This window comes from Paramormyrops kingsleyae, chromosome 3 (genome assembly GCF_048594095.1).
Source record: "Paramormyrops kingsleyae isolate MSU_618 chromosome 3, PKINGS_0.4, whole genome shotgun sequence".
In the NCBI taxonomy this organism is placed as follows: Eukaryota; Metazoa; Chordata; class Actinopteri; order Osteoglossiformes; family Mormyridae; genus Paramormyrops; species Paramormyrops kingsleyae.
This window is the reverse complement of record NC_132799.1, coordinates 12,151,196-12,176,756: the sequence shown is the minus strand read 5'-3', so window position 1 is coordinate 12,176,756 and position 25,561 is coordinate 12,151,196. Positions and strand designations below refer to the sequence as shown.

The 25,561-nt window shown below is 43.1% G+C and overlaps 1 protein-coding gene across 2 annotated transcripts in view; it reads right to left on the bottom strand.

Annotated features, from left to right (window-relative positions):
• Positions 1-25,091, bottom strand: part of btaf1 (BTAF1 RNA polymerase II, B-TFIID transcription factor-associated) — a 37,541-nt gene extending 12,450 nt beyond the window's left edge. For both annotated transcript variants that reach the window (XM_072709614.1, XM_072709615.1), the window contains exons 1-26: positions 24,678-25,091; positions 22,142-22,265; positions 21,773-21,887; positions 21,308-21,451; positions 20,912-21,120; positions 20,033-20,166; positions 19,608-19,737; positions 19,003-19,071; positions 17,670-17,759; positions 15,679-15,774; positions 15,317-15,493; positions 14,952-15,092; positions 14,093-14,217; positions 13,716-13,836; positions 13,393-13,497; positions 12,686-12,835; positions 12,290-12,432; positions 10,242-10,416; positions 9,702-9,905; positions 8,389-8,809; positions 6,262-6,446; positions 5,513-5,672; positions 4,888-4,997; positions 3,216-3,417; positions 2,598-2,746; positions 1,436-1,588 (exon numbers count right to left, since the gene is read on the bottom strand). In XM_072709614.1, the coding sequence (XP_072565715.1) occupies positions 1,436-1,588; positions 2,598-2,746; positions 3,216-3,417; positions 4,888-4,997; positions 5,513-5,672; positions 6,262-6,446; positions 8,389-8,809; positions 9,702-9,905; positions 10,242-10,416; positions 12,290-12,432; positions 12,686-12,835; positions 13,393-13,497; positions 13,716-13,836; positions 14,093-14,217; positions 14,952-15,092; positions 15,317-15,493; positions 15,679-15,774; positions 17,670-17,759; positions 19,003-19,071; positions 19,608-19,737; positions 20,033-20,166; positions 20,912-21,120; positions 21,308-21,451; positions 21,773-21,887; positions 22,142-22,265; positions 24,678-24,691 (3,846 nt within the window). In that variant the 5' untranslated portion in view covers positions 24,692-25,091. The remainder of the gene's footprint in view (positions 1-1,435; positions 1,589-2,597; positions 2,747-3,215; positions 3,418-4,887; positions 4,998-5,512; positions 5,673-6,261; positions 6,447-8,388; positions 8,810-9,701; positions 9,906-10,241; positions 10,417-12,289; positions 12,433-12,685; positions 12,836-13,392; positions 13,498-13,715; positions 13,837-14,092; positions 14,218-14,951; positions 15,093-15,316; positions 15,494-15,678; positions 15,775-17,669; positions 17,760-19,002; positions 19,072-19,607; positions 19,738-20,032; positions 20,167-20,911; positions 21,121-21,307; positions 21,452-21,772; positions 21,888-22,141; positions 22,266-24,677) is intronic.
• Between the last annotated feature and the right edge of the window lie 470 nt (positions 25,092-25,561).

Here is a 25,561-nt window from a genome sequence, read left to right as displayed (position 1 = left end):
TAAAAATATGTTTTGGCTGCTGAGCTGACACTGTCACAGACGCTTGAAGTTTCCTCTGAGGGAGTGCTAATTTCTCCCATGACTCATGTATATTACCAAAACAGTAGTTTGCGCCTTGCTCTGCAAACTCAATCAACCCTGCTGTGCATTTGTTGGGCATAGGGTGTCCATTCTAAAAACTACCATGTGATTAGTTGGAACTGCGTTCTTCTCTATGATGAGGCTGACGTGTACTGCGAAGCAATGTTCCATATCGACAATGTATCACATTTTCTCATTTCCTTATCATTTACACTGTAGATGTATCATTTACACAGCAGTAGGGCAGGGCGATATACAATATTGGGCTCCACAGGGCCGGGAAGACCGTACACATCCCCATCAGCACACGGCCCTGCATTTCCCAATATGCCAGGCAGGTGCATATTGCAAGCATGCTGGACTCTTTGGTGGGAATCAGTGCCCACTGCTTCAGTGGTTTCAAGGACATTCTGTTACCTGCCTAGTTAATGTGGACCCTAATAAAATGTCCTGTCCTGTACTTTATGCAGATGGATGCAGTCACTATCAGTCAAGATCAAAAGGGCTTTTAATAACTATTTCTAGTCCAATAAATTTAATACTGGATATCCAGAAACTTCTAACACTTTGTTTAAACATAAAAATGGTCAGACTGGTTGGCATCCATGTTCCTGCCCAACCCAAAACGCCTATAAAAATCCACATGCTGTCCTCTTTGGCTCTACAGAGCAGGACGATATTGGCTGATTGCATCTTCAGAACCATTTAGAAAGAATGACACATTGCTTCTCTCTGCCAGTATTTAAATGACGTATGAATGTGCCTGCAAACCACTTAAAAGCTTAACTCGTTCATTCCAATACCAACCACTTTTGTTCTCTGTACATAGAATATGATTTGGAGCCAATTTGTATAACAAGGAAGTGCTGTACAAACTGCAGAATTTATATATTTTTATATATTGAATATAAATGTATACCAGGGATAGGCAACCCTGATCCTGCAGTGCTGGTATGCAGCAGGTTTTCTGATGAGTTGAGTTACTATCTGCCTGAGATCAGGTGTGGTTCGTCACAGACAAGGTAGGATCTGCTGGATACTGGCAACCCAGAATCCGCCCCAACCAATACAGCCAAAGATCAAAGGTTCATTTGATGCGTTATTACTACAAAGCAAACATGCCTAACTTAAAAATTAAGTTATAAAAATAATTAATTATAAAAAAGCATTAAGAAACACTGATGGGTAACAGGGAGTCATAGGAAGGCAACCAGCTAGAAGAACGATGTGTTCTTTGTCTTCTGAACTGGCAGTGAAATAAAGAGGGACATCCGGGTACCTGCCTGATCAAAGCCCGATAGCTGACGGCGATCAGCATGACGGACTGGAGCGCTACACCAGAAGAGGGACGCACCTGCTGGTATTTCCTCAGCTCCGCTTTGATGGGAACAGGAATCTTGTAACTCTCCAGCTTGCGCCCATCTAGAAGTTGCTCCAGGAAGTGCCTTTCCCTGGCCTTCTGCCTGATCAGGTCCTCCGACATGTTCGGGGGGTCTGGGATGCCGGCCTTGATGACACATGTACACAAATCTAGTCATGAGACCCAATGTGAGAGAGAGACCATATGACCGCGCTCATTGCATCCTGGGAAAGAAGAGACATCACACTGGTATTTAACTTTACCGACTCTTATGAAAGACTTACAAAACGAATAACCTTTGGGTTACAGTTCTCATCCTTAATTATGCCACATCGTTCTGATAAAAGCCAATGCCTAAGGAGTTTAAGGAAGGACTGATTACGCAGGGCTGAGAACTTAAATCCTTTGAATTTTATACAGGCCAGGCAGAGAGATTCAGAATAATAACTTCAAAACTACAAAAGCTAAGGAATGTCTTAAATGTCAGAACCCTTCTCTATAATCCAGGGTGTTAACAGCATCTGGCAGCCAAGTATTATACAGGGTTCTATAACTCCTGCGAAAGGCGAAATTAAAATGATCTTTGTCCCCCCCCTTTTAAAACCAGACAGCATAAAAACAGAAGTCTGGATTTTATTAACCTCTGACGCAAAGGAGTGCCAAATTGGCAAAACATCCAGATTTTTAAGCATGCAGATACCAACACAGCTATCACTTCAGTTATTCATTTCTCATGGCTACTGCTAATCAGCCAAAAAGCATAATAATTTTAGGGTCTCATTTCAGCTTTTCATTTACCTTCCCTAATTCAGGAGAGGTTTTAAAATCAATAAATTCAAGATCCCTTGTAAGATATGAGCATACACCAACAGGATATGCACATGCTGCAGAATTCACCCAATATGAAAAGGAATAGACCAAGAGCACAAAGCTTGCGAGACACATGAAAAAGCGGTACCGCATTCATTCAACATTGATTACAGAAAAGCAGACATACTGCCCTCTGCTGGGAAATCACAAGAATGACAACCTTATTTTGATATCTGCTGCTAGACCTTCAACATATTTCTCAGTAAGAGACCCAAATTGAGTAAACGGGGAAAAAAAACAACAACAACACCCACTCCCTCCAGCCCCCTACAACACAGCGGCATACCTCCAAAGGTAGCAGGCGGATAAGCGTGGCAAAGCACTGCGTGGCCATGAAACGGACGCTGTCACTCGGGTCGCTCATGCGGCCGAGAACCGGCACCACCAGCAGCACGATGTAGGGCACGATGTCCACGTCCAGCTGCTCCATCACGCCTGGGATGTCACAGTCAAGGAACGACCTCAAAGGACCCACTGACCTACAAAAGTCTACCTGCCTTCGAGCAGAGCGTGTAGTTAAAGTGCTTCACTGAAAATGATTATTTCCGACTTGCACTGCAAGATGGAGAACTGATCGACAGAAACATTTTGTCACATTTATTATGCTCAAAATCCTCGTACGCTATCCTTACATTCGGGACACATTACGTAATGCTCTCCCCAGTCAAAGTTACCCTTGATGTGTCTGGCAGCCATTACCAACAGTTGAACAGTGTGATTACGGATAATGCCAAATTATACTCTCCTTGGAAGACTGGATACGCCTACATCTGTTATGCACCATCTGTGTCTTTGAGATACGTCTGGCATTGCCAAACAACCAGCAATCTCATGACCAACATCAAAAACCTCAAAAAGTACTCAATTTGTTCAGACTGAGAACACGGAGAGCAAGGAAGGATACAGGCCATGGCCTCCATGGCACCTTCCTGCTTGGTGGTGTCGTCTATCGCCCCCAACCATGGCAGCACCTTCTCCAGGAAGACGTTCATGGTTTCCAAGGTAGCGATCTTGCTGAGCACGCCCAAGCAGCGTGCGGCCATGTGACGGACGGCCGTGTAGGGATGCTGCAGGCAGGTGCAGAGGTGTGGCAGGTGTTCCAGTAGCTGCAGGGAATAGGGGCGTGAGGACACTTAATGCATCGCCGACATGCGGCACAGCATGCAAGGGGCCTGGAACTGAAAACATTTCATTGCGGGGGAAAGGCCTGAAGGGCAAATGACAGATCAATAACTTTCAATACTCTAAATGCAGACCAATGGAATTCAGATCCAGTAAGTTTAAATAGGTTTCCAGGGTTTGTGCCGTTTTACTGAGCTGGTTGTCATGCCAGGCAGTGCAGACAGTGTTATAGCATGGCCCTATGGAGGCTTTCCCCCACTGCATCTGACAAGCCACTGCATCTGACAAGCCACTGCATCTGACAAGCCACTGCATCTGACAAGCCACTGCATAAAGCAGGCACAACTTTCAGAATTAAAAGTCCCTCTGTATAAAGGTCTGATGCAAGGCAAACTAGTTAATCATAAGGCAGCCTGTAAATGCAAATCAAAGTTCAGTTAAAACAATAAGCAAGCTGCATGGTACCAAAACCTAAAATCTTTAAATTATTTTTGAAGGAAATCAGTTTGCTAGGCAGGTGAAGGTATTGTTACAAACCTATACATCCCAATACCAATACACATCCCAATACAGAACAGTGGGGTGTATCTTACAGGCAGAGTGACTTATTTCACATTACTTTCAAGGACATGTGATGCATTCAATTTAAAATCATATTAAATCTTTCACAAGTCCTTGCTTTCAAGAACTTTTTCAGAAACCCCATGATTACCGACCAAGTGAAACCAACGCCCATGAAATTCGGAATAAGGAAAGCAGAGGCTGAGAGGGAGCCTCTAGTCCGGTTAGGAAATTAGAAGCTGGGATGTAATATAATAGCCATGCCCTAGAGGACGGCAAAACCGGCTTAAACTGGTGAAAACTGTATTAATTATTATGCAAGAAATTACTACAGTGGACTTCCTATAATTACATATGGGGAAAACTGTATATTGCATAATCCCATAATCCATCTCAATATGTAGGAAGTAGTGCATCTCATAAAAAAAAATAAATAATCCAACTTAACACACTGACGATTCACACATTTAAATCCATAATGTATCTAGATGCATCATTTCAGTCTCAGGCACAGAAGGAGAATCTTCCCTAAACTCGTTTTCCAATTGCAGGTGTCGAAACTAAAAAATAACGGCCAGTACCCATCCAGTCCCTGACATTTGCAAATGACATTTTATATGGTTTCATTAGGTTTTTATTAGACATCTAATTTTGCCCAGCATTTACAATTTTTTAAGAACATCTTAATGCTTTTTAGACACTCAACAGGGCAGTAAGTTTTTCTAAACAAAAACAAAACCCAGTCAGACAGAACAAGATGCTTGGAAGGAAGTCTTGTACTTGTGTTTATAAAATGAACGATGTGGTTGTTTAAGCTCTCAGTCAAAGGAGGGAACAGGTGAGAAGGTCCTTATCGCTCTGGGAAGGAGGGCAGGCCCGTCGTACCCGCTTACCAGGGGGACGAGCTCGGAGGACATGGCCCCCGCTGTCACCTCCAGCACCTGCAGAGAGTTAATGAGCTCCTGGGCTGCGGCGTCTCCTTTCTCCAGCAGCAGGTTACAGTCTGTCAGGGCACAGACAGCAGGTCAGAGCAGCTCCGGCCTGGAGACTAGCAGACCCTAGAACAATCAAACACCGCAGCCTGCAAACATATGGCGCGGGTCGCTGCAGGGGGGCGGGACCGCTGGTTAAACAAACACATGCAAAAGACCATGTACACGTCGTTCGATGCGAAACGTTTTTAAAACGCCACCACAGCACAGGATACAGGACCTGAAGTTCCTTGTACTTCCACAGCTGTCATGACCGACATACAAAAGCTTGACCTGAGCACTTTCAAATTTTCAATACAACAGCAGCGATTGAAAAACCAGCTTCTTGTCTCCACAATTTCCTTCCCAGAATTAAAAAAATGTGTGTGTGTGTGTCCATCCAAAGTCCTAGTGGGACAGTCTCATACTTACACATTCAGCAAACCCCCCCCCAACATATTTCCACCACAAAATCCCAGTAACTTTGGCCAAGACAGATTTAAGCTATAATGGGTGATACAAAGGAAGACCCCATCCAATGACGTACCCAGAGAACGTTCCTGCCCGTCACAAACCCCCTTCAGGTGCCCCACCATGGCATCCCAGAGGCAGGGCAGCGTTGCTGTCATCTCGGTGCCAAAGTGCCTGGCGATGGTCATCAGGGAGAACTCGGCTCCTCTTCTCTGAATGAGACACGGCTTTTTACTCTGCAGCAAGAGACGTCGCCATTGTCATGACTTCCAGGTTACACACCAAAATTCACGAGTAAATCCCTGCTGGGTCCCTCCCTCTGCAAAGATTCTGCCAACAAGGGCTCCCGGGCATAATCACAGAGTCTGTTTAAATGTCACCTGCCTTTATATGGCTATTTAAGTCTACTGCATGCCCATTTTAACAAGGAATGTATGAAACAGTAAAAAAAAAAAAAAAAAAAAAAGATCAAAGGCAGCTGATATAAATCTTGGAACAGGAGAATTCACAAGTTGGACACAGCATGTTCACTGCTGATGGTGTGCATCTATGGATATAAGAATAGAGGTGGACTGGGGAAACATTCTGCTTTAAGTTACTGCTGTTAATATTTAAGCTGCTGATTACATTTATCTGAATAAATTAAAAACAAATTAAGCTGCCGGCTGCACTCTCCAAACTATCACTGCTGTGTCTCAAACACCCCTGCAGATGGCTGCAGAAGATTTGCTACCATAAATACAGAAATGTGAGCCTTTCTACACTTTTCCCAAACAGTTTGTTTCATTGGAGACCATTGCCCCCACTTCTCCCTCCCCCACCAACCTCATCCGTGTCTATGGCAACCATGCTGCCAGTAGGCAAATCTGTGGGTGAGGTCTTCTGAACTTTGGGGGCGGGGCCTCTTTTACTCGTGATGGCAAATGCTGCTCTCTGGTGACGGTACAGTGTGATGATCCCCTTCGTCTTGTTGACCACGTGGTTCATGCCATCTTTATCAGACACACCAGCTAAAAGAGATGAACATATTCGCGTTAATAACACGCCAAACCTTCTCACACACACACACACACACACACACACCATAAAATGTGTGGAACCACTATACCCTTAAAGGGAACACAGTGATTAACAACTCCATTGAGTTGAAGTGCAATTGTTCGATCTATGAATACTTTCTGTATGGGATTTTAATCTATAATCAGTCTCTAAGTTCATTTAAAAATCAAACAGCTTTGTCAGTCTCATTTCAAACAGGCAAAAAGCAATTTACACATCGCAAATTATCCTTCCTGCTGGGCCACCAAATTAGGTTTCCAACACAAATGACTCATTAAACCAGAACACAAACCAAGCATACAATTAAGCAGCGTCACGCTTCTTAAAGTCTGCATTACAGAGGAACTGGGGTTCTAACCTCAACAAAGACTGACTCAAAATCTAGTCAACCATTGTAAGACACAATTTGGCTTCTGTTTTCAGGGAGTTTCTGGGAGTACTGGATGTTTGGGTGGATGTGCCAGTGGAATCAGGAAAGGCAGCATGGGGGAACTCCAGTTTGATAAAAAAACAAACAAAAAAAAAAAAAACATCCTCAGTACCCTGAAGGCCACAAGACTGACACACGGCTTCCCTCTGTTCACAGCACTCATTGTAGCTTATCAGGAAAACCCCATTTGCCAATTTCCTCTCAGTGCTCCACTGGAACAAACATCCCTTTTAAGTAAAAGAGCGACTTGTGCCCTCAGTGTAAACCAGAGCCAGATGCAAAACACCACCTACTAAAGCATTGTTTGTAAAAGACCTGTAATTTATCACATTTGTGCGCACTTGTCTTGAGTAACAGCATGAAGGACTGCAGCTTCGACACAGCCTGGATTAAGCGTTAGATTTACGAGTCATCTTTACATGATCAATCGCTCAACACATAGCCAGTGATCTGCTATGATCTTAATCAACCAGACACCCAGTGTGACATGCATTTCAAGCAAATCGCCATCTGGGGCTAACTTGGATCAAACACACTAAGCTTTCTTTGGCGGAGGAGGAAATGGAGGGGGGGGGGACCGAAAACGATTAAAGAGTCTGAAGACAAAATGCTCTGTAAATCTGCATTACTGGGAAGCAATCAATATAGATCACAGCAATCGATAACATTTATCAGCTGGTTTCTAGTCAGCATGAACGTTTTGTTCATGACATTTCAGACTCAGCAACTTGTCCTGCATCTAAGAAAACCAGGCAATCGTTTTCACATACATTTCTGTCCATCCGATGACTCAGCTGAACATCGGTCCAAGTTAAAAACCAGCAGGCTGTGGTACTGCTTGGCTGGTACATCAGTACACTGCCCCCTACCTGTTAACATCTTCCACATTTCCCCTTGCTATATTGGAAACCAGTTCAGTTTACCATAACAGGGATGGGGAAGGTGCAACGAAGAGCTACGAGAATGATTCCTGGTCTTAGAGGAATGTCTTACGAGGAGAGGTTAGCGGAACTGAATCTGTTCAGCCTTGAGCAAAGGAGACTAAGGGGGGATATGATTCAGGTCTATAAGATTCTAACGGGTCTGGATGCTGTTCAGCCAAATGACTATTTCAATATTAGTCTAAATACTAGAACTCGTGGCCATAAGTGGAAATTAGCGGGAGAACATTTTAAAACAAATTTGAGGAAGCACTTCTTTACACAGCGTGTAGTCAGAGTATGGAATAGTCTTCCTGCTATTGTAGTGGAAGCTAAAACCATGGGTTCCTTTAAATCAGAGCTAGATAAGATTTTAACAACTCTGAGCTATTAGCTAAGTTCTCCCCAAACGAGCTTGATGGGCCGAATGGCCTCCTCTCGTTTGTAAATTTCTTATGTTCTTATGGTTTATTGTGCAACGTCAAAGCACTTGGGAGTTATAGCCGAGATGCCTTAAGGGGACCAGCAGGGGGCACTGTGTACCTTTCACGGGCTCCTGGGTAGGTGGGACAGGGCAGGCTGCAGATGGCGTGAGCAGGGGGTCTGCACACACAGAGCTGCAGAGGTTCTTTATGATCTTGCCATTGGGGCAGGGCGAGCGGATGGCACACTGCCGCAGCAGCCTGGCGATGAAGGCCGCCGCGTAGCCCTGCACCAGCGTGTTCTCCTCCCGCTTCACCGCCTCCATCAGCGGCCGGATCACCGGGTTCAGCTTGTCGGGCAGCACCTGCAGGTTGACGGTGGCGCAGGCGGCGAACATGTGCACGCGCAGGTGCAGCAGCTGCCACTCCTGACTGGTCTCGCCCACCGTGGACAGAGCCTGCTGCCGCTTGCTGTCCAGCGGATGCCAGCACCGGGACTTCACGTTTATGCCGGCCGTGCACTCGGAGAAGATGGTGGTCACCTAAAAAGCAGATCGGAGAAGAGAAAGCCATCATTTTAGATCTGTGTTAGGTTAAGTCAGTGTTAATGCCTGTAGCATCTCCCAAATGTATAGCCACAATAAGTATATGTCCAAGAAAAGACGTGTGAGTGTATGTGTGAGTGTATGTGTGAGTGTATGTGTGAGTGTATGTGTGACTGTATTTACCATTTTGAATATCCTGCTCCTCGAGTGTTAGTATCAAAATATCTATCTGGGGAACATGCTTCACTTTATTTACACCAAAATCTCTTGAATCAGTCTGCTTAGAAAATACCTACCAGGTACCCAAACTAGTTCAGGTACAGCTGCTTTAACATCCAGAAAACAGTAATTGTCAAAAGCAGCCGTGTCTGCAGTCCAGTGGCCTGTACTACGAAGCGGGGTTACTGGCTTACCTTGTGGGATTTAAGGTACCACAGTTTAAATGGACTTCATATTCACTTACATTTTGCCCAGAATACCTTAAATGCGACATATAAGCCAGTAACCCCGCTTCAAAGTACAGGTCCCAGGAAAACACCCACACATCCTTTCTTAAGTCTTCACAGGACTTACTCTCTAAGCTCCTGACATTCAGGCTAGTCACCAGTTGATAACCAGTTTGTCTGCACTGTACCATGGGCCACGAAGGTTGTCACAAGAGATGACACCTACGGCCCCCCTTATCGAGCAGTGATAACCAAGCATGTTGCTCGACCAGTTTAAGGTGTTAGGAAAAACACCCATTTAGCCAGTAAGGATAGAATTATTCCCAACTCCCTCTGAAAAACATGTAATAAAGAATTCCAAAAGGTTCTCTTGAAATCCAAACAACTGATTGGTCGAGCAGCCAGCTTCAGCCCTAAAATTGGAATAAGCAGGAATGGCTTACCAGCTCGTTGGCCTGATCGATGGTGAACACGGAGCAGTTGACTCGTTCGCTGACGTCGATCTGGGCGTCGGCCAGCAGGGCGATAAGCTGCTTACACTCATTCTGCATGCGGGTGAAGGGGATGGCAATCTCGTCGTAGTAAAGGTGCTCCGACAGGATGGCCAGTAAGCGCGGCTGCACAGCGCCGGACACGACTCTGCACTCCTACGCCAGGTTAGAGGGAAGACACACGCGTCACTTAAAGCTGACAATGGCATTTAAAAAAAAAACGCCAGCATCCAAAATGATTAACTAATATGGATTTTAAATGATCCAGGGAGGGCTGATATTCATACGGTCAGCAAAATAACATGCCAGAAAACACTCCTAGTGATCAAAATGTTACATGGTCATCACCATGAAAGTACTTTTAATGCGGCGAAAGAAATTCCCACAATGAATATAAAGCTGCGGCTTGAAGGCTTAGAGCATCTCAGCAGTAACTCTAAGCACCACTGGGCAAATCGGCACTTCACAGAATGAGAGTCCTGTCCGGCTCACCTGGGGCAGAGCTGCCCATTCGCACAGCACCAGGGCCACAGCGACGCGCTGCAGGGCTGACTTGGAGTTCAGGTGGAAGAGCAGTAGCTGGGCCAGTGACTCGGCGGGCCGGATTTCCTGGGTGGTGGCATTGAGCCGGGGGTCACAGATGCAGTGACACAGCACCCCCAGTAACCTGCGGACAGGAGCACAGTCAAGCATTTACACAGAAGACTATATATATACACTGTATAACCAGTAGGGGTGTAATGATATACTCGGCCCACGAGAACGAGGAGATGATATTTTAACAATATTTTAAGGAAACCGTCAAAGAGGAAATATATTACTGGAAAGAAGCCTTTTATTTGATTAATTTGAAAGACAAAAATGCTAAATAATGCAGATATGGTGAAATGCGTTAAATAATCACCATCATATGCAGTAAAGAACAGAACAAATGTCTAGCGCCATAAAACATTTCACCACAAACTCAAATGACAGGCTTCTCTTCTATTTGACTTCTCAACTGAACATAAAATAGAATATAAATTAAATATAAATAACATAAAACTTTTTTTTTTTTTTTTTTAATGTTTTCTTCACCGGTGCAGTGGATTTGAGTAAAGAGCTATGATGGTGCTGGAAATGCCTTTGCATAGTAGTAGCGTTAGCCGCTGTGTACGGCATTATTTTCCTACATTGCTCACAGATGGTTTGTGTTTTGTCTGTTACCCTTTCGCCGTTTATATTTTCCGCCAGGTACCCAAAATGCTGTCTGAGGCATCTGCTATGGTAATTTCATCAGAGGAGAACATGATTCCAGCAGCTAATTTGCAGCACCTTCGCGAGACCGCTTTTCACTCTGACGAGAAATCTTGTCATGCTGTAAGATCGCGAGATTCTCATTAGTTCTAGCGGCGCACCAATGTTGAAATTTTGAACAATACCCAATATATTTTTGCTCATGAGAGTTTCACTTACATAATGATGTTCTGGAGGCAAAATGAAAAATGACTGGTTATCTCTCTCAACCTATCAGATTGTAGAGGCGGCTGGTCCAAGCATTAGACAAAGTGGGACCAAGACATCTGATTGATTGCTCTGACATCTGACCAAGATCTGACTGGTACTCTTTCTCTGAGCCAATCAATTTTGCTCTGCCCTCAGAACATTTTTGTGTAAGTAAAACTCCCATGAGTTATATTTTTGTTTAATATCACAATACCAATAACTTGGCAGTGCAGATTAGCAGAATGGTGGTAGATCGAAGTTTTTTTACTCTGGAAAACCAAAGATAGAAAGATTCACAGTTAGCAGCACCAGAGCTACAGTTTATCCATCCATCCATTTTCTGTAACCGTTTGTCCTATTCAGGGTCACAGAGGGTCCGGAGTTTAACCTGGAGGCTACAGGCGCAAGGCAGGCAACAACCCAGGACGGGGGGCCAACCCAACACACACCAGTCACTCACACATGCACATGTATGGACAATTTGGTAACTTCTATAAATCTCAGCACATTTTTGGACTATATGGGGGGAAACTGGAGTACTGGGGGGGGAAACCCCACGACAACATGGGGAGACACGGGGAGAACATACAACCCACACACATGGGGCCATGGCAGAGACTCGAACCCTGGTCCCAGGGGTGTGAGGCAACAGTGCTAACCACTGCACCCCTGTGCCATTCCTGCAGAGGTCTTCATTTTTAACAAATGTCGGCTGATACGGATATGCTAACAGATGTCACGCATCTCAATTTAGATCGACCAAATTCCTGTAACCGAAGCACAGAGAATGACATCATTCATAAACTAATGATTTGAGTTTATTAATTAGTTTGGACCAATCCATTAATGTTATAAGGCATATAAACAATGGGAGGCACTGTGAAGTGAACTCTGTATATTTAAACCATATACATTGGTAAGCAAAATATATATAAAAGCTTTAAACATTTCTAGAGCTTGCAGAACTGAGCTTCTCTTTAACAGCATGCACTGTTGCCCACAGAATCTGCTGACGTCCGGTCACACTAAATACGGCAAAATGCAAAGGCACTGACTTGGCAGCCATGAGACGGGCTCGCATCACCACGTAGTCCCGCGTGGCAGGGTCTTCCGTCACGGTTTCTGCACCAGCGATGTACTCCTGGATGGTCTCCTTCACCTGATTGGGGCCCTGCCGGGCCTTCCCACATGACTTTTCCTGTTTCGACAACAGCAGGCGCACAAGTGATGTCTTCAAATAGAAACGTCTCCCTAGAATCACTGGTGAGCAGGTGTGAAAGCAAGATTTTATTAAAGCTAAATCTTTTAGCGCAGTGAGTTGCTATAAGTGTGGTGTGGAAAAATACTGGACTGTTACTGGTGCTCAGCCCGATTATAGTTTGATCGCGCAGCTCTCATTGAAAGCCTGTTTAATATTACAAATGGGAGCATTCGCAGTGTATGCACTGTACCTTGGAGCGTGCCTTCACCTCCAGCAGCATGTTGTGGTCTATGGGAATATGAGAGGGCTGCATCATAAGACAGAGCCAGGCCCCCATCCACGGGCAGCTGGCCGCTACCACATACTGCTGCGGGGCCTGGCTGATCAGCTCAGTCCAAACCTAGGAGGGAATCCAGACGCGCAGGACAATCAGACAAGAACACGCAAACCTTCCAACTCTTGGAAATGAATCCTGATACAGTTAGAGGATCTTGTGCATTCCTAACCTCTAAACTCACACGTGCAGAACTGCATTCTATGTCCTAAAGGCAAAGACATTTTTATCAAGGATATATATTTATTAGACAGATTATAACTGCGGGAACATCAATTTGTTTGTTATACCTAGAGCTATGTTACGACAACTCATTAAGTAACTGTCTATTTTAGACAATCTTTGGGAGAGAAAAAAAATAGAGAGAGACCTACCGCCTTACACAGTACATGTAAAAGGAACATTTTTAAGGAGAAATCAGACAAATTCAGACTATAAAACTGGAGAAGAACAAAGTAAAACATAAAAACATGCCGAGGTATTTAAGGACACCAAGCCAGAGTACCCGCTCCCTCAGCTTTCCCCAAGAACACAAAAATTAAGCTGAAGGAAGAGAACACCCACATTTTCTCTTAGGAAGACAGTCGGCGTGATTATGAGCTGCAGGTACACAAGATGCTAACCTTCTGGATAAGTTCCAAAATCTCTTGGTTGCTCTCCAGGATACATGACTGGAAAATGTGCCTCAGCACGTCCTGAAGGATGGGGGTGAGCCATTCGGCACAGCTCTGAAAAGCAAACCCACACATATCCGCAAAAAACTCAGGCTAACAGAATAGAACTTCTGGGAATGTTACAAGAGTGCGACCCAATCAGCTGGCAGCACATTTTCCCTCTGAAAAAACCCACTGTTACTGCCATATAGCTTAAGGAGTATGTGCATATACAAAACATGGCTGGGCAATTCTGCAACCAAAACCTTCATGTTAGCCACAGCCAAGCCCACCTGGTCAGCTTTGGATAAGAGGGTGAAGAGAGTCTCTAGTGCTGCCTTGCGAACGGAGGATATTGTGTGGCGGAGGAATGGCCAGACCCGAGGCACAAGAACAGTGAGCGACTGCTGGATGCTGGAAGACAAAAAACACAAAAGTACATTGGCTGCCAGGCGCATCGTGACAGGCCAATGGGACGAGTGCGGGTCTGAGGTGGCCAATGGGACGAGTGCGGGTCTGAGGTGGCCAATGGGACGAGTGCGGGTCTGAGGTGGCCAATGGGACGAGTGCGGGTCTGAGGTGGCCAATGGGACGAGTGCGGGTCTGAGGTGGCCAATGGGACGAGTGCGGGTCCGAGGGCTTGCTCACACAATAGAGCAGTCTCACATACCTGCTCTGTCGGACCTGAGGGTAGGTAAGCAGTGACGAAAGCAGAGTCATGATGCTGTTGGTGGAGGCAGTAAGGTCATCCAGCTCCAAAAGAGCATCCCATAACGTGTTCACGATGAACGGGACCTTTGGAGACATGCAGCTTTAAAACACACTCAACACACAGAGTTAGAAGATTCTTTACTGCAACTACAAGGAGGTGCAAGAAAACACACTTGTGTACTGCAGAGCATCACTTTCAAAAGCCAATCTGAAAAAAAGGCAACGTTAACATGCAACTGTTACGCTGTATGTATGGGAACAAAGACACCAATAATTATAATGTATGGTCGTAATGTATAATTACTAATAAACCTTACAGTTGGTCCTTACCATATATGAACTACACACATTTGTCATATTCAAACCCTAGACTGAACTGTAGCATTAATAATCCAGAGTGGCAAGTCACAATGCAGGGAATGCAGCTTCACAGCATCTTCTCCAGTAAGAGCTCCGTTTCCGCATAATAAACATTTAAAGACACATTACTGGTTCTTTAGCAGTGTGATTTCAGGCAATGCTGATGAATTTGTGGAACCTTAATATCAGCCTACTGACATATTGCTCGAGTACTATGCAAAGACTATCGCACACCTCTGATCGACGTTCTGTCAGCTACCTGCTGTACGTGTTGCATGCAGAAATCTAGGATCAGGTCTAAGACCTGTCAATAGGACTCAGCCACTGACAGGCCTTACAGAACAGGACTCTGAAGTGGATATGAAAATGAATTAAAGTAAACCAAAGTTTGGAGACCAGTAAAAGGTGAAAAGGTGACCAGTAGAAGGTGCTGACAGAAGACATGGCAGAAAGCTGACCTCGGTGGGCTGCAGTTGCACCAGCCCCTCCACAACAGGGATGAGTGCAGCAGCCGCTACAGCCCTGACATCATCATCTAAGTCCTGGAGACCCTCAATAATGGCAGGCAAAACCCTGGGAAGCAGCGTTCCAATCAGATCCTGAAGGGTCAGAAAACAGGAAAACCTCCACTTATTCAGGTAAAGACTCCACTAAGGACACTGACATCACAGCCAGCCCACTAGGGACATGACGCAACTACTTTGAAGAAGAAGAAAAAAAAGAATTAAGTTTGCAACAAGAACTCAGCACTCCTCCCAGCTAAATTAGGTCCAAGGAGAGCCAAGTCTACACAGGATATGGATAATAAGAGGACAGGACTTACTTGTCGAACTGCCAGAGCATACTTAATGCCTAAAAGTCCTCCATGTCGGACTTCCCACTGGTCCTCTGTCAGCAGCTTGAGCAATATGCCCACTGTCATGGTGACACCGCCGTCCAGCATGTGTCTCAGGGCCATGCCCAGCGTCTGGGCACATGTCTCCCTAACCGGAGCTACCACCTGCATGGGGTTTGCAGAGTAAACAAATTTGCTTGAATTTCATATATGATTTTGACTTTCTGGCTAGCATATAACTTGAAAAACTGGTTAGAGTGCAACACTCTAGTCCAGATTCCAACTCTATGGATTAATTGTTACCTAAAAAAAATGACCACACATCTCACAATGGACAGATTATGCCTCACCTCATCAGACACAAAGTCTCCAAATCTGTCAAGGGCAAACACACAAAGCAGCCGTATGACAAGGTCTTCAAGCCACTCCTGATGCTGCCGAGCCATCTGCGCAGAAATAGGAAGGGAGAACGGAAGAGAACATTAAACTTCAGCTGACTGGAAGTGAAAAGCTACAAAGTTACCTTCTCGGTCAGAACCTCTGGGTTTAAAATAACCCAGAACTCTGAAATGCTCGCAAATTCAAATAATGCCTTGAATATGGCGGTGAGAGCAGAAGTCTGTGATAAAGGTATAGCAACTTAAACCTTAATTACAACAGGCCACCTTATTCCAAAAATACAAGTAATTACATAATCAACAAGGCTGAAAATAGGAGTTGGATCATCACAATTTACATTTAAAGTTTCTTAGGATTAGGACACCAGGCAGAAGCAAAGAAAAAGCAATGCTCACCATCAATTTAGCAAGACGGAACTACACCAAAGTCTACATTAACACATAATTAAAACTGGACAATCAATATAGAAGATACATGAACCGCAGAATGCATAGACTATTCCAACTGCTTTTCCAGTATAGGGTCAGAGAGCATGGAGCTGGAAACACAGGGCTGGGGAAAACATAGAAAGAGATGCCAGTCCACTACAGGGCACACACACCATGTGAAATTCAGACACACCAATTTGCCTATGCCATCACTGAACTCCTCAGATTACCAGGTGTGAGTGCAAAAGGTGCTTCAACACCCACAGACTTTCACTGAATGCAATACTAAATAATGCCCCAATGCTTTACTCAGTTATTACATCTAGCAGTATATACCTGTAAAATTACACTTGAGTAATTAGATGTTCCTCAACAGTGTGGATTAAAAGATGCCCAAAGGGACAACATTTCAATGTAATTACTTTGACCAAACAAGAGATTAGCAGCAAAATAAATATTGTCGTGTAACAGATTATTAGAACATGCATCTGAAACACTATGATGATTAAGGTTAAGGTTAAGATGGGAATGCAAGAATCTCACTGAAATGATCCACTGTCTGTGATCCACATGACAAAACTGTAACCAGGTACTATAACGTCATCTGTCAGTGGAGTGAATGCAAGGCAGACAAAGCCGCAAACAGCCCTTACAAAGGTGTTATTATTCACAAGTCTAAAAGTAGCTACAAACAAAAGCTGATTATCTGCACTGTGTATATAAACAGAAGACAAAAACAGAGGCAAACACCATGCTGGCTAACTTCAAATATAAAGCAACAGATTTGAATAAAGTTTGACAGTATATATAAAAAAAAAAACTCCTTAAATTTGTGGTGTTTAGTGTAACTTGGGGGGAAAAAAAAGTTTAAATGGCAATTTTTAAAATGCAAAAAAACATAGGAACAAGTTTCAAATTGTACCAGGGCAGCAGGGCTGCATATCATAATCATGAAATAATCGTGATTATATGCCACATGTGCAATGATCACCAGGGCTTCAGATTGCAGACGTTAACATTTATGCAGCTTTTTGGTACTATACAGACATTTACTTACACCCACAATTTGGTAAGTAGATTAATAGTATGCTTAATATATTACTGAGGTGTATTGTGGCGCCCAAAAGTTAGTAATCGGTATAAATTCGATATATCCTTATGTTTATTACATTTGGTTAAGGGAGCACACCATGTACTACTGATGCGGTAAATCATGGAAGTGACAAGCATTGAAGTGGCGGTGCGGAAAGGGACAGCTCCGCAGCCAAGCAGCCACGACATCCTTCGAAAGAAGAGATATTGTGGATAAGTAAGGTAACGTGGTGTGACAGCACTTCTTGCAGATTAAAGTCCAACACGTTTATTGAACATAAGGATACTCCGAATTTATACTGATTAACAACTTTTGGGCTTCACAATACGCCTCATTAATATTTCAGGCCTACTACTCCTCTGCTAAGTGATATTGTGCAGCCCAACTAAGCAGCAGGACAGCAAACTTAAAGGGGACCAACCTCCTCAACAGTACTCCCAACCAACTTGCCGCCCCCAGCACCGTGACATTTGAGGATCTCCCTGAGGCCAGTCCCAGCACCATGCCGAACCTTTATATAATATAAAAATAAAGAGACAGATTCCTGTTAGAAAGGAAAAGCTGGGCTACGGCACACGGGTCCCCAAGCTCACCATAGACTCAAAATGCTGATCATAGGCAAATACATACAGTACTTAACACATAAATGGTACCCAGGATGGCAGTTAGTCTCCTTCAATGGTGTGAGTACAGTGGTTTGCAGAGGTAGTAAAATGGATAAACTATATCATGAGCAGCTTAATTAAAGAAGGAATGTTCATGTGTTTGTTTTGAGTAGGGATGTCCAAACCCACTTTTTAGGTATCCCAATCTGATCCATTTAATATTTATATCTGCCAATCCAATCTTGCATTTGCAAACATTGCAGGTAGCTGTTGGGCTAGTTTCCAATTTAAAGAATTTCGGGGCGCCTGACATCAAGGCTTACTGCAGCATGTGACAGACCCTTACAAATGTGCAAATGACATAAATAATGCAGACGCTGGAAATTAAATAGATGAGCTGTAATGGCAGATATCGATCAATTAAAAAATGCCTCTGATATTGGCTCGGGACATCACTGGTTTTGAGTTCACCATCAGGATAGGGTAAACTGGAAGAATGTCCGAAAGATGGACAAAAAGGGTTGAAATTATTCAGTTTTAATTCCTTAATTCATGCATCTTCCAAATGCTTATCCTTGTAAGGGTCACGGGAGAAGCAAGGAGCCTTTCCCAGGCAGAATAGGGCACAAGGTGGGGGGGGGGGGTGGGTGGGTGCCCTAGACAGAATGCCAATGCATTGCAGGGTACAGTAACCTAACCGCATGTCTATGGACTGCAGGAAACAGTGTACTGGAACGAAACCTGCACGGTATGAGAGAACATGCAAACTCCACGCATGGAGAACAGAGGTTTGCACCCCCAACACTGAACATGTGAAGTCACTGGTTCATCAAAGAAATGACTCAAATTTACTACAGCATTCAGAACAATTTTCTTCAGCTTCCTTCATGATTCCAAGCCATTGTTCTATTCCACTGTCTCATGGAAATGACTCAAGTCTACCTTTCTTCTCACTGTACCACAATGACAATAGAATTGTTCCTCTTTCCTGGAATGGTTCTGATTTTAAACAGTTTTTAAAATTCAAGGACACAAAGTAAAGGTCGCAGCAAACTGCCAGAAAAATGTGGGCCTGGACCCTCCCACCACATGTACAATTTAACATGTAATTAGAGAAACGTTTGTTAAATATTCTGACAAAACACTTACCTCCCAAGATGGATTGAAAAGATCATTGCAGAGCTCATCACAAAAACTCTCTAGTGGCCATTCTTGCGTCTGTGAACAAAGAAAGGGTTTTTTAAACATAAAAAAAAAACATTCATTCAGGCAAAGTAATACTTTGAGCTACTTCTATGCCAAATACAAAAATGCAGCCAAAATGGGCTCTAGCAATAGGAAACAAAACAAAGGAGGAAAAAAAAAAACAAAATCACAGAGGAATTTTTTATTACATCAGTTACATCGCAGATGCCAGGTGACAAGTGCGGCACCCAGCAGAGGCCGGGGAAACACTGGCAAAGAAACCATGGAAATTAGCACGGCCAGTATATATAGAGGGCTCTCTCTGGGTCGAGGGGTCACCTTTGGGCACAAAGCTAGGATTTCTTTACCCTCACCAAATACTGATCTTAAATCAATGAACGTGAAAATTCAGAGGGCATCCAAATCAACATGAAGGACTTATTAACCCTTCATCTCTCCTAGGTGGAACAAGGTTTATTTGGGAAAGTAAAGTTATAGCGAGCATCAAATAAAACCAAAATATTCGGTCATAAAATCTTTGCTTTCATTGTTTTTAATTTTTTACCCACCTCCTCAAACAGGTTTGAGTTATCTGGAACGTTATCTATTAAGACTTTGTGCTCCACCGCTGGTTGCTCAATAACAACATTTGTGGTTTTTCTGCGTTTCTCCTCGGGTTCCCCTTCAAAGCTGTCGTTGCTGTAGGGCACAAAAAACAGAAGACTGAAGGATCTAGTTCCAAAGTCGGGCTTAAAATACAAAGATCTCCTTTCAGGTGCTGTTATATCAAACTTAAACCAAGAGTGAATTGTGCTTTAATTGTATAATTACTACATTTAATAGAATGTAAACATCCAAAAGATGCAATGCTGAAATTTTTCATCCTTATTAATAATTAACAATCATTAATTTGACCTTGGTTTGAGCTTTTCCATTTTGTTAGATGCATACCTCCATACTGGTTGGAGGGAATAAAATTTGTAAAAATTCCAACCTTTTCTCATTGGTGTCCATGTCCCTTGATCTTTGCTTGGCCACCAGCTTGGCCATCCTCTTCGCCTTGTTCTTCTGTCGATTACTCATGCCTGGCCGGAACTCCGAATCTATCAGCTCAGCTGCCTGCATAGTCTTAAAGACAAATTTATACATTAAAGCACTGAAACAGACAAACTTAATAATTATGCTGATGCTCCAATTTACAAAACAAAGTCTTCCCTGGCTAAGCAATAATATGAGACATGCCCATTTCCTGCCAGAGATTAATATTGTAAAATACAGCTCTGCATAGACCTCTACTATTCTTGGAAGGGTGTTAAGCTTTACAGTCAAACAATTCACATCAACTTCTTCCACCAGCTCAGCTTGAAAGTGTAAAATAAAGGAGTCAAACATTAAGTGATTGATAGCATATTTCTCATATTACATTGGGCAACACAAACATAATAGTACACAACCTTATCCTGCTGAACCTGCCTATCAATGAAAGGCTCCACCATTTCCAACTGCTCTTAGAATAGTGCATCAAGCCTGATAAGGGCCCAGAAGGTTTTCACCACTAGATTATTGTGTCAGTGGGGAAAAAAGAAAAAGACAGATAACATACTGTACAAGCAATATGTGTGACCTAGTTCATAATGTAAGTAAAACTAAAAATATCATTTGGACGAATGTTTGCAGCATTGTTCTAGACAGACCAAGACTGCTGGTCAACTTATCCGTTGTGGCCAACAAATATTTATAGGTTATACTGTATACATAGTTTAGGATTTAGTGTCATCTACTTTAGCTACTGCTAAATCGAGCAACCATCTTTTCTTCAGTTCTACAGTCTCTTAACAGACTGTGCCCAACTGCTCACCGAGAAGACACTCACCGTGTGGTGGTTGCGTGAGGTCGGACAGACCGAAGCCTTTGCTCCTGAGGCTTTCTGCCCTCCAGGGTTGCAGCTTGGAGAGTAGTCCAGGTCCTCATCATTGAAGAGCTCCTCTGTGTCCATCCCAATGGCAGCCCCCATGTCCAGACCTAGTTTCTTCTGCAGCAGCTTCCTCTGGCGGGCCAGCCGCTCCTTGGGATCCACCTCAGCTAAAAGGATGAGAAACAAGGTTAGACTTGTTTTTTTTCCCCCTTTACCCTTATGTCTACCAGCCTATCAACACAAAACCGCCCCACTGGACTGAATAACAAACACCCTATGCAACTGACGGAATTCTCACTACCCCATGAAACGGCAGTAACTTCATAAACAAGGAAAAGGCAAAACAGCAAATACCTGATTTGTCATCCTGGACTTCAAACTCAGCTCCAGCAGACCCAAGAAGAGATGCACCATGTTTCAGCAGACGAATGATGTCAAACCTGTAGAAGCTGAGTCGGTCCGATGAGGTATCTTCCAGACATGGGTCCGAGCCTGACTCTGAAACACACAGTGGTTCCTCATCAGTATGCTACAGCACTGCATTTAACCTCAACAGGGAAATGTTGTGTGAAAAGTGAAAAGACATGTCATGTGTGGTACTAATTTGAGATACTAACAGCTCATGGAATAAAGTTTGTTTCCATCACCTTAAAATATTTTCTTTTTTCTTAAGAAAAACCATCTATTTACAGACCACTACAGACTTGCTGTATAGGCTAATAGTTTGACTATCTTGACGCAGCAAGAAGTAAAGTTAATTCAAACATCTTAGGAAAACCAAACAAGAAAATGATGAAGAATGCTAGCGGCCTGCATCACCTTCTTTAGGCTTGGGGGCTGGACTCCATTCGGGAATATTCTTAACAATGGCTTCCACTGCCTGGCCAGCTGCAATGCGTGTGTCCCAATTTGGGCTTCTCAAGTATGTTATAACCTTTTGAAAGCAGGGAGGGAAAAAAACAAACAAAAAAAACATTTCAACCAAAAAAACACTGCACATACTCCTACAGACACATGACTAAACTACTGGCATAGAAATCAAAGACCCATTTCCTGGCTGTTAAATTATTAACTTAATACACTAAGAAGGCACAAAGGACAAACTACTTAAAACGCCCAATTTGTATTCAAATTTCCATCCCCGAAGGGATGGAGCACTGGAGAGGTGCAGCACACTGGGAGGCTCACCTTAGATAACAGGTTGTTAAGCTCATGTGGGTGGAGCTTGACAACATCCCCCAGCTGCTGGGCTGCAGCCTTCCTAGTCACTGGAGTTGTACCCGTGTCCAGCAGAATGAACAGACGGTCAAGCCTGGGTGGGGAGAAGACTGAAAACTTTAGAAGGAAGAGTGCAACTAGAAAAGGTGTCCTTCCTAAGCCGGGTCTGGGATTACAGCTCAGAACAGTATTGGCCACCTACATAGTTGCCATCAGGCATGGAAAGAAAGAGCTTAGGTCAATTATCCAGACTGGCTAGTGCTTAAATACCTCGAAAAGACATGACTGGTGTCCAGTCATCAGCTGCCAGTCGTAACAGATGTGCAATTTCCCAAGCAATGGCTATTCAGTAAAGTACAATTAAGTAAAATGAGGAACTCACTTGGCAGGGACCGCAATGATAGGGCACAAACTTCTGAAGACTACTGTGTAGAGATACAGGCTACAGAATCCGAAACGGAAAAGACGAAGAATCTGGACCATTAAGTCCCATTCCCATAAATGTCCCCATGCAATCTGGTATATTAAGGGTGTTTTTAAAAATAAATAAATAAAAAGCAGCGACAGATTGTGGAGTCTGGCCTCACATATTTACAAAACCTGATTTCTTTGCCAATTACCGGACACCATATAAACTGCCTTCAGCATGTAATTTTAAATAATAATTGGTACATTTACTGAATGCCAGTGCATGTTCTGGATAACTTTAAATGTGTCCATATACAAATAACATTTTAAGCAATTTTAGTAAAATACTTAAAGCAGTTGTTACAGTTTGGTTCCTGCGTGATATACAACCTTGTCTTAAATGGTTTAATAAGGGACATAAATGTTTATATTTTGGTACATAAAAATCAGAATGAAAAACATTTGGAAAATACACGTTTCCTAAGAATTTAAACATATTTAGATGCACGCAGTACTCTCATCAGAGGCAGATGACACAATACCATGCAAGAAAAATTTCACATATGGTTGCACTACTCTGGTACAAGACAAATCACTTCAAACTGCTAAGAGTTTACTTCTACAATTTAATATAGGTTCTATATCATGCAACTAATAACATTGTAGCAGAGCACCCAAATCACTAGGACTGTAGTATTTTACACCAGGACTTTTCAACCTGGACTCCATGAAGTAGTTGAATGGGGTCTTCAGAGCAGTTTTGTAAAGTAATGATTTGCAATTACTATTATCCTGTAAACCTAACAAAAAGAACTTTGCAGGGGATACCCATCCAAATAGGGTATACAGTATTTAAGGGGATCATGCATGAACTGTAGCAGGTACCTAGTTCTGGTCCATTTTCATTTGCCTCTCCCTGCTTTCTGAAAGGCTGATTTAAGATTTATGTTAGACTATTAAACTGATGTTTAAAATAACCACAGGACTACCACATAGCATCCTGTTATAGACACAACAAAACTAAATTTTACTTTCACACAAAAACAGTAAGGATATATTCCAATAAACACGCCTGGAGCAGCCTTATGCAAGCTGCATTATTCTGTGTATATGGAAAACAGGAGAGCTCCAGCTAATCACTACTACTGTACGACTAGGTAACGCCATACATTTCAAGAAAAGAGAATTCTGTTCAGAAAGCACCACCCAACGATATACTGTCATATCAGCTAGCAATCCTACAGTTAGCAAAACGCATTACAGTATTAAAAATGCCAGTCTCATTGTAAAAAAAGTACAGTACAACTCCTTTGCATGCATCAGCTTAGGGGCTTGCTGATCTAGACATTTAGGCTGTAATACAGAAGAAAGATTACGCGGCTCAGGTCGACATTCGGGTAAAATGGGTGTCGCTTTGCCGGCTCTCAAAGGGACAGCTTGTGAGGTTATTAAAGCACATTAGCAGCCACGTTAAGGTAGCTGTCAGATTGTCTGAGATCAATACAGGGGAATATTGCTGCGGGGGAAGGGGGGGGGGGGGGGCAAACAAGTTCCCCCAATACTTAGAGGGTAAGCAAAACTATCAACCCAGTACTTCCAAATCGTTTGCATTTACCCCCCTTAACATTTTCACTATGTATCGCTAATTAGTTAAGTACCACAATGGAAAGCAAACACGTTGGTGCTAATCCCAGTGTATCTGCGAATAAGGAAACTCAAGTTAAGCAATCATTTAGTAAATGGCCACGCAAATACAGAAATTCCTCTACACGAAATGTGATGCAAATGTTAACTTTGCGCTAGCTGCCTACACATACTGCTGTACAGTAAGGCGGCTAAGACACCCGAATAAAGCCAACAAGCAGCGTACTCTAGCAGTAACATACATCTGACACTTAATTTCATTAATTTGATTTAATAGAGAAACATACAGATAACAACTTTAAAAAACGCAGTGAATAGTGAGCTACACAGCTATCTTATCCGGAGCCAAGTACACGGCCTGGCCGGTGTGACATGGACCATCTATTGTTGTCAGTCTGGCTAACGAGCTACTTGGTTAGCTTGGAAGTTTTTGAAATTGGAAAAGAAACCCCACCTTGAAACAGCCATGCTGTGATCCAGAGCGTCACTGTGCTATTCTGTAATCCGGGCAAGCGTACAAAGACACCATGAATTTAATAGTTTTGATACACTGTTTTTTAAAAAATAGGTTTCCTGAATAGAGGCCCTGATCTGTCGCGCTGCCTTCCAAAGCCAGACAGTCGAGATGAGTGCTCCTAATTCATAGTTTCTAAATAGGTCCCGCTTTTCTCTCGAACAACTGGCGTCACAGGATCATGCCTTAAGTTACACGTATATCACCGTAAAGCTTAAATTATCCCGCAGAACTGCTACCAGAAAAATGTTTTAATCTAATGAGATATAAAGACTTATTTTGTTGTTCGCAATAGAGAAGCCAGGAGGCTGATTTTATATGAGGAGCCATCTTGCATTTATTCCTTCCTCCATAGTAGCCAGGGCCTGATTGGTTACATGCGCTTCGGCTAACCAATCAAAGTAAACGTTTTAAGGGGAAGCTAAAAACAGCGAAAAAGACTGCAGGAAATGGAAATCCTCTCGTAGCAAGAGCATTGACTACCTCCGCGAATGTGTCCATAACGTGCAACCTAACGGGTTAAACTGACGTGATGTGTGGGTGAGTTAAAGATGGCAAAAAACTTGTACTAGGATTACAGTTGCAGTTATAATGATTTAAGGACCATGTATTATCAATATTCACACATTTTTTTCTTTACTTAATAATTAAAAATGATATAATAAAACTCAAGGGGATATTAACACACAATGCGTGGTTATTCTAGAAATAATATTATAGCCTTTGAGAAAATATATTTTGATACTTTTTACAGTCATCACTCATATAACAGTTTTAAAAATATATTTCATATTGTTAGGAGTTAGCCTACTAAATATTCAGTT